Below are 17,164 nucleotides of genomic sequence, written 5' to 3'. Positions count from 1 at the left end.
CTTTTTATTCTGCTCCATGAAAGGTGCATGGCTCATCAATACCATTCAAGGGTAAAAAGCAATCACAGCCACCTAATCAAATTATTTATTTTAACTTAAAAATTAATTTCAGATCTTGACTGTAATTTTTTAGGGCCCACCTGAGACAGCCTACATGCTGCGGCTTTCGGGAAATGTTGTTATCTTGCAGTGTGCTTAGGGCCCACCCACTGCTTACCATTGTTTGGCTTCATCGTCACTCTCATTTCCTTTTTCCTCTTTGGTCAGCACGTGCTAGTTTTACTTCCTCTTAGTGTATGTGTCCCTCCTCTGATACATTGCCCAAAAACTTCCATTGTTTGCTCTTTCAGAGCTACATTTTTCTTTTAGTTAAAGGACTCCATAAGAGTGCACAAGTTTGTAGGCTATCTTCCACATGTGCGTCTCCATCCTTCTTCCATGTTGCTCTCTTACCTGTGTGCTTTTGTCCTCCTCTGTGTTGTTTCTTGCCTTCCAACCACCCAACCTCAGTTGTGCCTTATGTTGTTACTTGCCCTACCATCCTGTGTTGCTTGTTGATTACCCCCAGCCCTGCGTTATTTATTACTTGTCTCCACCCACATCCTGTGTTGTTGATGGCTTGCTCGGTTCCATGTTGCTTGCTGCTTCCCTCCCATTCCACGTTGTTTGTTGCTTTCCAGCACGTCCCGTACTGTTTATTGCTTGCCCTATTTCCCGCATTGTTGCTTCCCACCCGTACCATGCTGTTTATTGCTTGTCCAACCTCTGGCATTGTTGCCTGCCCCCATCAGCTCTCCCTCCCATCAGCAAAAAAAAAATAAGCATTGCCAACGCTGATGTTGTCATAGTGTTTTTTTCTTTTCTAACTTTCAGCCATGCTGCACTGCAGCCGCGTTGCTGTACAACATGGCTAAAAGACATTGGCAACGCCAACAGCTCTCACAGGAAAGACCTATTGGATTTGCAATGCTTGTTTCAACATGTTGCATGCCCTAAAAAGGGTGTGCTTGACAGCGATTGATTCGTGTTACAGTAAGCAGGCCAAAAGACTCATCTATTGTAAAAGTACCTTTGAAATGTTACTGGATCGGCTCACGGAATGCCCCAAAGCCTTCTCATTCTGTAAGAGTAAAGAAACAAAGGAAACAATTAGCAAACTGCAGAACTGAAGAAATGGGTTATAGTACGTTATTAAAAAATAATGTAGTCAAAGTACTTCGTAAGGATTTTCTCAACCCATGAATAAAAATATCATTGCTTTTCACATTACAGTGTTTAAACATTTACTTCAGCAAAAAACATCTTTACAAAACATTACTTAAACGTATAAACATATAATTCTGATAACGTTCTCTGATGCATCCACTCTCGATATTGTTGGCCCATACTTCTGAGGTGTTCCTATTTCTAAATGCACAATATTTTGTAAAGCACGTTGCTATGTGAGAATCTGACAAAAAGCCGGAATGATACATCTGGAAAATGAAACAAACAATCGGAAAACTACTAAAAACACTTAAGCATAATCCATTTCTCACTTTTTAATATTAGCAATGTATGAGGAACCCTGTTTGAAATGTGTGTTTTGCGGCTAAGCCTGTTGCTGTCAGCATCTTCAGCCGACATCTCAGTGGTTGGTCCTCATCAGCCTCGGCTCCACTACCGAATGGTTTAGCCTGCTTTGTCCTCACCTCAAATCCAGCCCCAGTGGCTGTGACTTGGGCTGTGTTTACTTACAGGTACAATTTCAAGTACCTCACCTATCTCACTTGATTTGCAAATGGTCTCCGCCACTGTAGCAGCAGGAGTGGCCATACGGGCCCCACAGCTCTTCGGTGTAGCATCTTTCCTGAAGGTTGCCCCTTCCTCTCGGCTTATCAGTTAGTCTGGGGTCTCTTGTGATTTCAGTGACTTTTTAGACCAAGACTAGGCAGCGAATGATCGGTCTCTCGACATGCTGTATTCAGCCTATAGGCTTACAGCCCGCCTCCAGCTTCCGATTGGCTTTTTTCAGTGTCCTTTAAAAAATTATGCTTTTAATTGGACAATGGTTCCTGCTTGTCCCACGTATTTTCCCAATTGTTGACTCCCATGGATCGTTCTCAGGACTTGTCTTCTTCCACTTCTGCGATTGCATGTCCTGGCTTTGGAACTTTGTTTTACATTGACACGGAGCACTTACAGCTGTGAATGACACAACACTGCGTTTTGACTTTATTTTTACATTGACACCAATCACTTCCAGCACAGCATATTGCGAGGTCGCGCATTTCTTTTGTTCTGCACTGCATGGTTCACCCACCTCCATTTTTATTAATTTAGAAGATACTTTAACACTCAGAACTGCCCCGTTTCACGAGCGCTGCGCTTTTTAGGAAAACTGAATTTAGCACACTGAGCAATGCACACAAGGGCTTTCATACAAAACAACTTATGGTATGCGGCTGTGGATGGTGGGGTGAACCGAGTTGGAGTGAACCCACTCAGGAGGGCTTAGCTGTTAGTCTTTCATGAACTCAGATTTGTTTTCAGAAGGTGCAGTTTAGAGAAAGAAAACACCTTGCAGCCAAGGGCTCTGCCTGTTTACCACATTAATGACGGGGCATATTCCAGAAGACAGGCCTGGGGCTTTTCCGGGCTGACGGTCTCATTCTGGAAGCAACCTGAGCTGGTTGGACACTTCAGAGAACAAACGAACACAGAGCCAGCCAAGATGTCACTAAGTGGAAACATAACCTTAGTGCTGGTTTAATACTTCTAATGTAACAATATGCTGATTGTTTTTGAGTAGAGAACTTTCCTGTCACTTGATGACTGGGCTCTTTCAAGGGTCAGATGTTTCGGTGAGATAAAAGGGTGCTATTGACATCTGTGTGGGGCCTGTGGGCCACCTGCTGTGACAGGGCCAGTTCAGCCTTTCAGCCTTTCAACCTCCTGAGGGCGCTGTGTCGGCAGCCATTAAACTGGATAGTAATAGCTTTGGGGTTTTATAGTGCTTAATGTTCACTGTCTATCAAGCATGGTTTATAACTTTGACTATTTGGACATACTGAGTTGCAATTATCAGGCAATTGCCGCAAAAATTGTCAAACTAATTTTTTTTCAAGTAGTTTTTCACATACTGCCATCAGCCAAGCACACCACACAACACAACACACAATTACCCAACTAACAAAACAAATACAACACATCTCAACATCACATTTCAACAAACACTATCATCTCTTCAACACACGCAAATACAGCCACACATCTCTCGCTCATACTACCATTATTTCCTCTCATCTCACAATTACACTGCCCCCACAGATTCCTTCCTCACACTCAATATAACCAGCGGCGGCCTCCATAAACAAAGAGTGGTGGAGCGGGTGGGGTAGGTAAGGTTGTGTGGGAGGGGTTGCGCCGTAGGGTGGGGGGATACAATATTAAAAAAATTATATTAAACGTATCTTTTGCTGCCGCCAGCATTGCGTCTCCTTGCTCCCCCTCTCCTCTTCGTGTCTGCTGGTCCCAGCAGCCCCATGGATAGATTCTCTGTCCAGTTCCTGCACTGTAAAGCAGCGCGGGAATTGGTCTAAGCAGGCAGAAAAGACGCCCTGCTCAGACCAGGGAGTCTATGGGGTTTCTCCAGCCCGGGTGCTCAATGCAAAACCTAAGTGCGCATGTGTGTTTTGGTCGGCCTGAGATGGCTGGCCAAAACACATATGCGCAATTAGGGAGTGGAGTGCACATAGCTCTCCTCCTCCCCCTCCCATGCCTCGGCCCTACCCCTCCCAACACCACTGGCTAAGAGTCAGCAAATGTAAAATAAAAAGATGCAAGAGCATCGTATTATTTTACATTTGCTGGCTCTGAGCCAGGCAGTAGGGGACGCTCCTTCGCAATTGCAGAGGAGCCGCCACTGCCTATAACTTATCTAAACTGCCTACGAACACATACCTTTACATCCTCATACTGGGTACAACTCCACCTCACATCTCCCACCCACAAAATAACCCTCCCACAACTCCCGCTCTCTTTCATACTCTCTCTCAGACCACTATCTCGCTCTCACACACTAATCCAGCATTTATATTAGTTCACTTCATATCTTTCTACATACTTTCAATACCAGAACTTTCAAATAATACATAACACATACTCTCCTCCTCTTCTTTCACTAACTTCTACATACACAACCACGGCCTCTTTATACATCTATGACATTCTCTCCCCTTCTATCTCTTTCTCACACACTATTCATACTACGCTGTCTACAGTTCATTCACCACTTCATACACAAACTACCTATGCCTCTCATTCTTACTTTCTATCTATTTTATACACTTCTCACCCCTATCTATTCACCTTACCACATATTAAAAATACACAAATACACACAAGTACACTACACACCACACAATTACAACCCACACAATTCCACAACTAACAATTCCAATTCAAACCACATAAATCCACTAGAAACAACACACATCCACTTAATTACAAACAACTAAACATAAATAAAAAACAAAATCATTTACAATGTCAAAAACTCACACTTTTGCAAATGCTTGTTTGACTCTGGTTAGTGGAGCATTAGTTTATTTATTGCGGTCTGTTATGGCAGGCCTTACAAAGCACCCAGCCCATGAGCTCTACTCTCTGAAAGCACCAGCTCTTCGGCTATCTCCCCGCCCTTCTACTGAGGCTGGAATTCAACTTGCAACTAGACCTCATACAAATAGGGCAGGAGCATCACTAACATCAGTGTAGACTGAGTTATCAAGGACTGAGCCAGGAGCAGATTGCTCTGCCAGACCAAGTTGCGGCAAGAGTAAACAATTGAAAGTCTTATTTTGGAAAGATGGCTCCAATGCTAGCAAGCTGGGCTCTCTTGGGACCGCTGAATAGTCAGCAACGAAGTCTTCATCTTTGGATGTGAGATTAACCTCAGGGTATTCGTTGAAGAGACAGTACAGGGACTGCAACATCTTTGCTCTTACCTAGTACTATCTCGAATGCCATGGCAACGGGCCCTACTTAATCCAACCCCTCAGTGAGTGTTCACTCGCAAAACACTACCACCAATTCTGGCACTACTTTCATCTCCAGGGGTTCGTATTTAGAACCCCTGGCAGGCTGACTAATGATAATGATCCTAGAACTCTACTGGCAGGCCAGGCACTTTGCTAATGATGGACAGAAGGTGACTGCACCTTTTTGTCAGGACTGCGTTTCACCTCCTGGCAAATGAACATCTGAGGAGGATTTATTGGATCTAGCAACTCCGCCAGTAGCTTCTCAACCTCTTATGTCTTCTCATACATCTCAACCCCTATCGACATGGTCATTGCCTGATCAGGGGCCTATGAGTCTACCCAGTCCAGAAGAGGCAAAAATAGACTAGATGGTGAGTCCTTGAAGGGATCAAATGATAGCGATCTCCCTGCAGACAGTGATATTATTACTAATGGTAGGGAAAAGAGAAATGCAGATCTGTCAGAGTTTCTTGTCACGGTCAGAGGTCTTGGATAGTGTTTCAGATGATTACAACAGATGTAAGAAAAAAGGTGAGGAGATGGAGCCTATGGGCAGCAGGCAAGTTACCAACTAGCATCCTCGATTCTTGCCCTCATGGGGGAGTCTGTCAGATGAGGATTTTAAAAACTGTGCAATGGATTTAAAAGTTACTGAACCCCTGCAACATCATAAGGAGGACTATGTACACGATGGCACCCCAGATGAAGGGGACAGCGAAGATGGGGCAGAGGAGGATGATGAGGACAGTTAGGCCCACCATCTTACATTTGTCAATATTGTGGATGCCCCTGGTATGGATTATGTATCACAAGCAAGGTATGAGTGCGTCGGGGTGCTACTGCAATCTATCATACATAACCTGCCAACAGAGACCCAAGCTCAGACACAGATAAGACTCAGAATTGTAAAGTGTCGGAAAGCTCAACATTTGCCTCTATTTATGACCTACTTCGTGCACAGCAAGAGGAGTACAAGAAGGATGCTGCTCGGGTCAAATTCACCAAATTAAAGACACAATCTGTTGTTGGTTAGTTGTCAAAACAAATGGCTGCACGGTGTGACCATCTAACAAAACTGGAGGGTAAGGCAGAAAAAACAGGAGGAGGCTACTAGCACTACTCAGCATTATCTAGTTCTAAAACAAAAAATTATACAGCACATCTCTGATAAAATCGATTACATCAAAAATCGGATGAGTCGCAATAACCTGCGGGACCTAGGTATTGAGTAGAGGGCTGAAGGTGATTACCCGAGAGGCTTTATTGTGCAGTTGTTCCAGTGTTCCTTTCCAGAAGTTCAACACTGGGACATAAACTGCCTAACCCAAAGAGCACAAAGGTTTCCTTTTAGAAAACCTAAAGGCACCTAGCAAAATCAGCCTGCCAGGGCAATTTTAATTTACATTGGTAACTTTATTTTTTGGGACTTCTGTTCCAAGCTGCACACCACAAAGTCCAGCAAAAGGTGGAACTTACACTGTTTTTTGCAATCAGGCTTCTGTCATCACACAAAGCAACGCCACTGGTAGCTTCGTCAGTTTACCCCAAAACTTCAGGCAAATGGGGCACAGGTCTATCTTTAGGAGCCCACCCATTTAATGATTTATGAGACAATGGCCTATTTTTCTTCTGTCACGCAGGAGGTTGAGATACTTATCGAAAAACGGGGACAAAAATCAACTTTTTGATAAAGCCTGAAAATTAGGATCTCTAAAGCAATTTAAACTAATTTACTTTAATGTGGAGAAAATTACAAGGTCTTAGAATTATGATTAGGGGATATTTTGTCTTCTTACGTATATATATATTGGATAATCAAGGATTTCTTGTTTAATATCCATTTATTCTTTTCACACTAATTAGGAGGCTTACGCGAGTAGGGGGTAAGCATTTCTCATGCAGCAGGATGGGTAAGGGGTAAGAAGGCTTTCTCTCACGTCTCTATTTTATTTTTTTTCTCCTATGGCCAACCTTTTTTTCCCAAAACATATATTTGGTTCATGGACACCATTTTTTCTATTTTTTAGTTTTCTTTATAGGTGGGTTTAGGAAAAGATGCCTCTGTATTAACAGACACTTGGAAGAAGGGGTTAGCGGGATTTTCGTTGCTCAAGGGTGTCGGGATATTGGGGTAGGGGGATGGTTGTGCATAGGGGGGTATATCAAGATTTTTTTTAAAGCTTATATTTTGATACAGCTGAAGTGTAGTTATATCAAGCAGATGAAAGATATGGCTTGTATTTTCAATGGTATGATGAAACCTAGCACTGCAATGCAAGATAGTAATAAAGGCATAAAGGTCTTAACTTGAAATGTTAATTGACTCCATGCACATAATAAGATAAACTTAGTGAGGGAGGAACTGAAACAGATTAGACCAGAATTTGTTTGCTTACAGAAAATGCATCTGTTAGGTCAGAAAGCCTTTAAACTGGAAAAGCTTGGGTATAAGGATCTGCTGACTTGGCATTCTGGCGAAAAAAAAGAGACGTGGACAGTCATTAAGTCAAAGATAGAGCCTTCAGGAAGCTGGGTAATCGGTCAGATTAGTAAAGGTGGTTCCTTATTAGTATGTGCGTTCTGTATGGCCCAAATACAAACGAGGCAATATGGTTTAACCAACTTATGTTGGAATTGTCACTATGGAGACCCCCTTTCATAATTTGTAGGGATATTAATCATACAGTTGACTATAAAAGTGATTCAACCAGCTTGCATACCCATTTTTGTAAACATAGATCAAGATCTGCTTTGCTCCAAATGAATGAAGTTCTCAGCCTGGCAGATGATTGGCGTGAGTTGCACAAACAAGAAAAGGAGTTGCTTATTGTATACATATCACAAATATAATAACAGATTATATTGACATCAATTTACACAGTGCCTTTCATATCATGGTATGGGACTGCGTAAAGGGCGATAATCGGGGTGCTATCTTACAGGATTTGGAACGATAAGGAGGAGCAGCAAAGATCAATAAAATTGAGGGATATAATCCAAAGGTTGCAAAGTAAGCTCAAGCAGATTCCTAGGCTCCAAGTTGGCTGCACCCTTAGATTCTGTTCTGAGTCACCTTAATGGAATTAGAATGCTTATTAAAAAATAATAACATTTATGGGATCATTCTGCCAGACATCTACGCTTGACTCGTTGTAGGAATTTTAAGAATAATGAGAATATGGGAAAATTTTGGCTATGCAGTGTAAGGAGATTGTAAGCAGAAATTATATGAAGGCCAGTCAGTCAATTATCTTTATTTCACAGTATTTCTGCCATATATAAAGTGCACAAAGTAAAAAGAAAGACATTAAAAACAATCTATAATCAATTACATTAAAACAATATTACAATCAGTTTAAAATACATTATAAGCAATTACTAGTCCCATTACAATTCCAAATAAATCTTGTAATATTTCACCCCTAGGAACCTGGAAAGATAGGTATTATAAAGTGCTGAGTGGCGAATAATATAAATACATTCACATCAGAATGATATCACAGACTTCAGGAGGCAAGTCAAATAGAATCAACTGTCGCCGCTCAATCTCCACGCATGTAGGTGGAGGCTGGGCAGGTTCGGGTAGAGGACTGTCCACTGCTCCTGCGACAGAAGATCCTCCCGAAGAGGCTGTCGGATCGGAGGATCCATGTTCAAACTGAGTAGCTCAGGATACCAAACTCTTAGAGCCCAGTCCAGGGCCACAAGAACGTGGGCCCGGTCACGCCTGATCCTCTTCAACACTCTGGTTAGAATTGGTATAGGTGGAAAGGAGTAAAATAGACCGCAGCTCCACTCGTGACGAAAAGCAAGGGCCGCCTTGGAAATTCCAACGCGCAGAAGTGATGACATTAGGGGTTCTCTGCGGTGGCGAATTGATCGAACCACGGCTCTCCCCGCTTTTGAAAGAGACCTTGCACCACCTCCGAGTGAAGACGCCATTCGTGATCCATCCTGCACCTGTGGCTGAGTTGGTCTGCCCTGGCGTTCAAAGAACCTGCCAAGTGTTGAACCGTCAAGGAAATAGTTGACGTTCCAGCCATGTCCAGAGACGCAGAGCCTCCTGACATAGGGTTCACGACTCCACCCCGCCTTGCTTGTTGCAATACCACATGGCGGTGGTGTTGTCCATGAACACCTGCCCTACCCTCACCTTGACAGAGGGAAGGAATGCTTTCAGTGCAAGCAGGATCGCTCGGAGCTCCAGAAGGTTGATAAGGAACCTGGACTCCGCCAGAGACCAAAGGCCTCTGATCTCCGCCTCTCCCATGTGGCCGCCCCATCCCAGGAGAGGCGCATCCGTTACCACTGTGTGCTCCACGTGGGGAAGCGAGAGTGATCTGCTGCTGACCCAATGCTGGTTCATGAGCCACCACTGCAACTGAAACGCAGTGCCCTCCGAGATCTCCAAGTACTCGAACAGGTCCCCTTGATGCTGCGCCCACTGGAACTTCAGGTCCCACTGCAGAGCCTGCATATGCCATCTGGCATGAGTGGTCAGCAGGATGCAGGAGTCTATGAGGCCCAGCAGCCTCAATGTCACTCTGACCGAAACCCAGGACAAGGGCGGAAAGATCGAAATCATATCCCGAATGTTCTGGACTCGCTGTTCGGGAGGATAAACCCGAAACTGCGCTGTGTCCAGAACTGCTCCGATAAAGAGGAGCCTCTGAGTCCCTCTCAGGTGCGACTTCGGCACGTTGATGGAGAACCCCAACAAATGCAGGAGGTCGGCCGTAGTCTGGAGGTGGGAGACGATTGCCTAGGGCGAGTCTGCCTTCAACAACCATTCGTCGAGACAAGGGAAGATTGAAACCCTTGATCTGCGCAGATGAGCAGCAACCACCGCCATCCCTTTCGTGATCACCCAAAGGGGCGCTGGTAAGGCCAAAGGGGTGCACAGTGATCTGAAAGTGCTCGTGGCCTACCGTGAACTGCAGGGAACGCCGGTGGGCCGGCAGCATGGGAATATGAAAATAAGCATCCTGCAAGTCCAACGCCACCATACAATCTTGCAGGTCTAGGGCAGACAAGACTTGAGCAAGTGTAAGCATCTTGAAACTTCTTCTGGAGGAAGCGATTGACGTTCCGAAGGTCTAAGATGGGACGCTGGCCTTTGTCCTTCTTTGGAACCAGGAAGTAGTGGGAGTAACAACCATGACCTACTTCTGGCATCGGAAAGCGCTCGATGACCCCCTTGGGCAAGAGGGCCTTAACTTCCTGCTGGAGAAGTGTCAAGTGATCCTCCGACTTGCAGTGGCACTTTGGGGGCATGGCTGGAGGGGTAGTCTTGAAGGGAAGGGAGTAACCCCTTCAGACTATCTGCAAAACCCTCCTGTTCGAGGTGATGGTATGCCAGTGGGGGAAGTGATGGCATATCCTGCTACCCACTGGCATTTGGTGGGCCTGAAACACCAGACTAGGAAGGTTTGGAGGGAGTGGTGGACTGACCCGCTCGCTGGCCCGATTACCCACCTTTGTGGGTCCCACGTCAGCGGCTGCGCTGAGACAGTTGCTGTGCAGGCCAATGGCTCTGAGGCGAACGTGTTTGGGCGCCTCTTCCTTGGCCACGAAAGGAGCGAAAAGCAGAAGCAGATGGAGTGTGCGTGGCCGAAAGGCCTAAAGACTTGCCCGTAGCCCGTGAGTCCTTAAAACGCTCCAACGCACCATCTGCCTTGTCGCCAAAAAGACGAGTGCCATTAAAGGGCATGTCCATCAGAGTGTTCTGGACATCCCCGGAAAAGCCAGTCGTCCTCAGCCAGGCGTGGCCGCATAGCGCCACTGTCGTGGAAATCGCTTTGACCAGCGAGTCAGCGGTGTCAAGGCCACAACAAACTGTGAACTTGGCAGCGTCTATCCCCTCTGCAATAGCCTGGGAGAACACCATCCGGGCCTCCTCCGGACACTGAGGAAGCACCTGCGCAACCGTGTCCCACACAGAATGGTAAGAACTGCCCAAAAGGCATGCAGTGTTCACAGACCGCAGCCTGAACTGGCGGAAGTAAACATTTTCTTCCCAAACTGTTCCAGTGGTGCGGAAGGGAATGCGCTTGGGGACGCAGAGGTCTGGTCAATCAAGCTCTCAGGGGTAGGGTGTTGCAGAAACACCACACTGAAATGAGTTAGCGTCACGCCTGATGTGTGACACTTGGCAGGCCATTACCTCTGGGTGACCTTTCTTATTTAGACCTGAACAACTGAAGGGTTCTTCTTACATCTGTGAAAAGTTCTGGATGGAGTCCGATGCTTTTTTCAAGTAGGCACAAATAAGCAAGTCTAGCATGAAATTAAAAACTATAACGTATAACGTTGTAAAGCATTTATTTTCATGCTCAAGCATTCAAATAATGGATAAGCCCTGCAAAGAAATAACCTGATCACGTCTGCTAAAACCAACAATTAACCAAGACACAACATTCATACAGTTCCACTGTTCGTACTGTGTTGGGTACACAGAATGTTACATCGAAAGCTTGCTCTCCCACAAGTTTCCATGGTGATATTTTTGGGCTTCTGTCCAAAGTGGAGACTAAAAAAAGCAGTAGTATTTAAGATCCATATTTTATTTTTTTCGCTCAGCTCTGCTGGACAGAGCAAATGTACGACAGAAAATCATGTTTTATATTTGTATTTACTTCACCGACTGTAAGTGTTGCATGACACACTGGTAGCCGTGCATTAGATGAACGGGAATGGATGTAACTGCAAAAGGAAGCCTTTCACATGTCTTTTAAAAAAAGCAGGCACCCTGAAGTACCGCATGGTTGTAAGTTATTTTGACACACATTACTGTCTTGAAATAGTAAACTTATTTGGAATATTATTCTACTATGTATAATTGATTCTAGGACCTAAAAAGCAGAACAAAGCATGAAAGGTGGAGTAAATGATAAAAGCAGTTGAGGTGGGTATCGTAAAGTCTAACAGCAGAATAAAAGAAAAACAAGAATTTGCAATGCAATAGGTCTAGCATTTACAAGAGTTTGAGCTATTGGCATTGTAAATGACAATGCCTTTTATTTATGAATTGTTTTTACAACAGATAAATAAAAGGCATTGTCATTTACAATGCCAATACCTTAAACTCTCGCAAATGAGAGACCTATTTCATTGCAAATGCCAGCTCCCATGCTATAAGATGTTTTAAAAAGCTTTAGAAGAGAGCGTGTCCACAAAGTTTGTTGAGAAAATAGTGCTTGGAGGCTGCAATTAAAGCCTACCGAGTAACAACACATGTAAACGGGGTGTCGCCATGGGAGGTTACAAAATGAGACACGGGGGTACTAAGGAGGGACTACTAAGCCTATTGACCAATGGACAGCCACAGTTTACAGTGGGTAATGACACAAGCCAATGCAAAATATGAGCGGGGAGTGGGCGGAGCTTCAAGTTCGTACCTGAATACAGCATGCCTCGTAGAGCAGCGCATGCGATGCCCAGGCTCGACCTAAAAACACATCATATGAAAGCCCACTGGGTCTTTTTTTATCGACATACACATAATGTTATCAAATGACACGGTCTCCAAGGATGCAGTGCACTATTTTTGGATATTCTTTTACCAACCTTATGAGATCAGGGAGTAGCAGTCCTGTTTCAATTCAGTTGCTTTCATTGAACAAACAGGCCATAAAACAATCATATGTACAGAAAAATCCCAGGACTAAAGTACTGCATTCTTGGTGACATGAATCCTCTGGTAACCTAACAAAACATCACATACCAAGTGTGGGCAGAAAAATACATATACTGACGTTCAATTCAGAGATAGGAAAAGTGTACAGAAATGATGTAACAGATGGCAGAAAAAAAAGCAAGTCGGTTTTGCCAGTGGTGTAGGGACGTGCCTGGCCCAAGATTCCTGGGTTAGGGTGGAGGACCCATCTTTCCCCTAAAACAGATTCCCATACTTCGCACTTTAACAGCCAAACAACTCAATGACAACCAGACCTAGTGAAAGTGTGATGATTACAGTATAGAAGTTGCTCCTAGGCTGTCATGGACATATATTGATCTTAATACAGGAGGATGCTTGGAGACTTGAGTAGATAGAAGCCCAGATTATGAGCACAGAGTTAAATTCCTATCTCTGCACGAACAAGAGCAGGAGTCATGCAGTCCTAGCCATACTCGCCCAATTTTCGCTGAAGCGTCTTTGGGTAAAAAACAAGACAAACAATGCAATTCCTCTTTTCACAGGTGTTTATTTGTAATCTGACTATTTACCAGATACGTTTAATACTGCACCCCTTGGCATCAGTATTTACTGGATGTGCTGACAAACTCCCCTGATTCTGACCAAATCACGGAGTAGCCTCACACACCCTTGGAGAACCTATCCACTACTCATTATACTGCCAGCCCAACAGCCACTGTTCATTCTTCTGTCCTTTATGATATCAGGGAAGATATAACGACGATTGTAGTGATCCACATAGTTTCTGGCCTGTTATGTATGATCTGGGAAGGATGACCCAGATCGCTCCAACCACTGGACTCAACTACCTAACCCTCCCACTCACCAGTCACTGATGTTGTAACTCAGCCTCTCCAAAAATTGTGCTAATTTTTATTAATGTATTTGCTGATTAGTTTATACATGGTTAAAAATATACACACAAGTTTACTTCTTACTAAATACTTGTAAACATATTAGCATTTTACAAATCATTAAAAAATTTAATAAAATTAAGATTAGCAATTATACAATTTTAAATCAATAATATCGCAGTCAAACGTTAAGCTTAACCAAAATATAGCTGCTGGCATTCAGAACTATCAGCTAACAACAGGGTGAAGGCTGGTTTCCTCTGAGTATTAAATGCAATCCAATGAATGGAAAAGTGTTCCATACTTCGGAGGTCCTTACTGTACAGGCTAAGCATTATGAGACAGCCAGCATTCTCCTGTCACCCAAACGGTGTTAAAGTGCATGGACTTCCTCATAATTTCTGGGTTTTTTAACACATCCAATCTGCGAGTAGGTCCGGTTCGCTTATAGGTAATACACCGATATAAATGTATGGATTTATTACACCAAGAACAAAAGAAAAAACATCTTCCACCACGATTTTTCTTGAAATGTCTTTCACCACACTCTTAACGACGTTTAGAGAAACTGGCTCTTTAACAAACGATCACTCTAACTAGTTAATCTTTAACAATACAGCACCTCCTACCATAGTTCTTAAAGGTCAGCTTTTGATTGCCTTCATATCTATTCCTAAACAAGCATTTGCAGTGCCACAGGCCATCGCATCGTACCCCAGGACCCTAGGATGCAGCAGCAGTTTGATCGAATATTGGCGGCGATTGCAGACTCACGCACGGTCCTGCAACAGGATATTGCACAGGTGGCGACGGGTCTTGGCCTCCTCAGAGCAGATCACGCTAAGCTCGCAGATAGAGTGAAACAATTAGAGGGAATACCGCAAGATGTGGCACCAGCCCAAACTGTGTTGGCGAACAAAATGACAGACGCCTTGGAACGTATCCTGGCGCTGGAGAAACGTTCTGAGGACGCTGAAAGTAGAAATCGGCGAAATAACATTCGCGTAGTGGGCCTGCCTGAAAAAGTGGAATGGGTCAGACATGGTGCAATACCTGGAGAATTGGTTGAGAACAGTGGTGGCTGCTGAGGGATTGTCGCCTTTCTATACCTTGGAACGAGCGCACAGGGTGCCTGCGAAGACGCCGCAGCGTCCTCCTCGCCCAGTGGTAGCCCGCCTGTTGCATTACAAGGACAGAGACTTATTACTCCAAAAAGGGCGCACAGATGGCCCATATCAAGACGGAAACAGCAAAGTGACAATCTTTCCGGATTATACCTTGGATATTCAGCGCCGCCGTGCATCCTTTATGGCAGTTAAAAAAGAGTTGAGATCGGAAGGACTCCAGTATTCCCTGTTGTTCCCGGCTAAACTGAGAATAATGTTGGATGGTAACACTCATTTCCATGATACCCCAGAGGACGCATGGGCGTGGTTATAATCTTATAGAGCTGGAACGGATCGAATGGAACGCCAAATCCGGGAGTCTTCGAGGGAACTTTATCAGAGTGAGTCTCGACGGATTCGGCGCCAGCGGCGGGGGCTGCGGAAGCCTTCGCTATCACAAACTGAGGTCGAGCGACGGGGGCGCTGGAAGCGGTGTCGGCTTTGTCGGGAGACCAGGTGGTGCAGTCGCAGGAGAGCATGGACTCGGGGAAGGACAAAGCCCATTCAGACACTGAGGCCTCAGAGGCGGACAGTATACGCTTGCCGCAGGTCAACCCGGCCGCAGCAGACGGACTATTGGATGAGTAATGGTTTGCAATTTGGGGGGTTGCTGTGGGAATGTTAGGAAGACAGGCGGAGGTGAGTGGCCACTGATGAGGCTGAGGGGTATTGGCGCTTGATAGTCCATGGGGCTTTCTCAGGGGTCGTTCTGGGATGACAGTCTCGAACGGTATGTAGGGGATTGATAGTTTCTGGAAAGAAGCACGGGAGGGAAGAGGATTCTGTGTTTAAATGGGGGATCTAAGCGGGACTATTTCTGAAATGTAAGCGGGTGCCCGTTGGCACTGAGCACCCCCCATCACCCATAAGGCATGCTCGCAGTGACTACTGGTGTGCTTAGGTGTGTGTGATTATTAGCTTGGTTTGGATGGGGACTAGCAGTGTGGTTCTAGGACCTGTTCTTGGTGGTGTAGGAGGGCAGGGGGTAGGGGAAATGGTTGAAACAAAGGGATCACCGGTGTGTTTAATTTTGTACAGAGCGAAAATAGAAAGCTATACTACTACGATGGGGGCAGTACCTGATTTACACTATATCACTTGGAATGTAAGGGGGCTGCACACTATGACAAGACGCCATAAGGTTCATGCGTATTTGGTTTAGAGAGGAGTGCACATAGCACTGCTCCAAGAAACTCACCTTACTAAAGCGGAAGGTCTAGCATTGCAGCGCAGGTGGAGGGGGCAGGTTTTTAGTACATCATATTCGGCATTTACAAGGGAGGCATTGATTTGGATACGGGCGGGGGACCCTTTACAGGTTACAAGGCAAACTATAGGCATAGAAGGCAGATTTGTAGTGGTTGAAGGGTGATTACATGGTAGGGACATAGCGTTATGTAGTATATATGCACCAAATATAGACCAGGCGCGCTTCCTAGATCGCATGTCAGGCACATTGGCACATGACTTTACAGGTCCGGTAGGGTTAGGAGGGGATTTTAATTCCATAGCAGATGTATCTCAGGACAGGTCGCACCCCCCCCTCCCAGATTCCCCTGTTCGTAGATTAGCCAAATATGGACTAGATTGGCAAACCAGATGGAACTTGGTGGACATATGGCGAACCCACCACCCGCGAGACCGGGACTACTCCTATTTCTCGGCAATACACAAACTACATGTTCGACTTGATGCAATCTTAAGCTGACCCTCAATAGTGCCTTCCGTAACCCACTCTGAATATCTTTCTAGGACATTATCCGACCACAACCCGTTACTGATTACTATGCACTGGATGGTGGTAAAATCCAAAATCCATACTTGGAGATTGCGCCCTGAAACGCTGGACGACCTGGTTTTCCAAAGAGAGGTTGGAGAGGGAATAACACATTATTTTAATGAAAATGCAGGGACAGCTTCTACTAGGACAACGGAGTGGGATGCCTTTAAGGTGGTGATCAGGGTGCTCTGCATTAGTAAGCATGTAGGAGTATGGAAGGTGTTGCTGCAGGATGTAGACAGGGCAGAAAGCAGGTTGCGGTCGGCTGAACGTGCAAGACCTGAACATCCGGAAGTACAAGCAGAGGTAATATAGGCGAAGGAGGCAGTGGCAGCGGAACTAGAGAGGCTCCGGTGCTTTGATTACAAAAACTATGTTACGAGAACCCATGCTGAAGGGGACAAGGCGGGGACGCTGCTAGTATGGTTAGCTAATCCTACACCACGGGGTTCCCCAATCATGGCACTGAAGGAGCAGGATGGTAGCACAATATACACTAAGCAAGAGATTATGGCCCGGTGTTTAGAATATTACGAAGCGTTGTATGAGAGCACATATGGTGGCGGGGGAATCAGAGATTGATGCTTTCTTGGAGAGCGTGCCCCTCCCACAGCTGGAGGAGGAACAAGCTAAATGTTTGGGCC

At 45.1% G+C, this 17,164-nt stretch overlaps 1 protein-coding gene across 7 annotated transcripts in view; it reads right to left on the bottom strand.

Moving 5' to 3' along the window:
- The window catches only part of MARCHF8 (membrane associated ring-CH-type finger 8), a 713,145-nt gene that overhangs the window by 79,192 nt on the left and 616,789 nt on the right, over nt 1-17,164 (bottom strand). For all 7 annotated transcript variants that reach the window (XM_086922313.1, XM_086922312.1, XM_086922310.1 and 4 more), the window contains one exon: nt 1,070-1,120. In XM_086922313.1, the coding sequence (XP_086778439.1) occupies nt 1,070-1,120 (51 nt within the window). The remainder of the gene's footprint in view (nt 1-1,069; nt 1,121-17,164) is intronic.

Source organism: Lissotriton vulgaris, chromosome 5, assembly GCF_964263255.1.
Source record: "Lissotriton vulgaris chromosome 5, aLisVul1.2, whole genome shotgun sequence".
NCBI lineage: Eukaryota > Metazoa > Chordata > Amphibia > Caudata > Salamandridae > Lissotriton > Lissotriton vulgaris.
The sequence above is the reverse complement of the archived record's forward strand: the minus strand, read 5'-3'. Positions and strand labels throughout refer to the sequence as shown.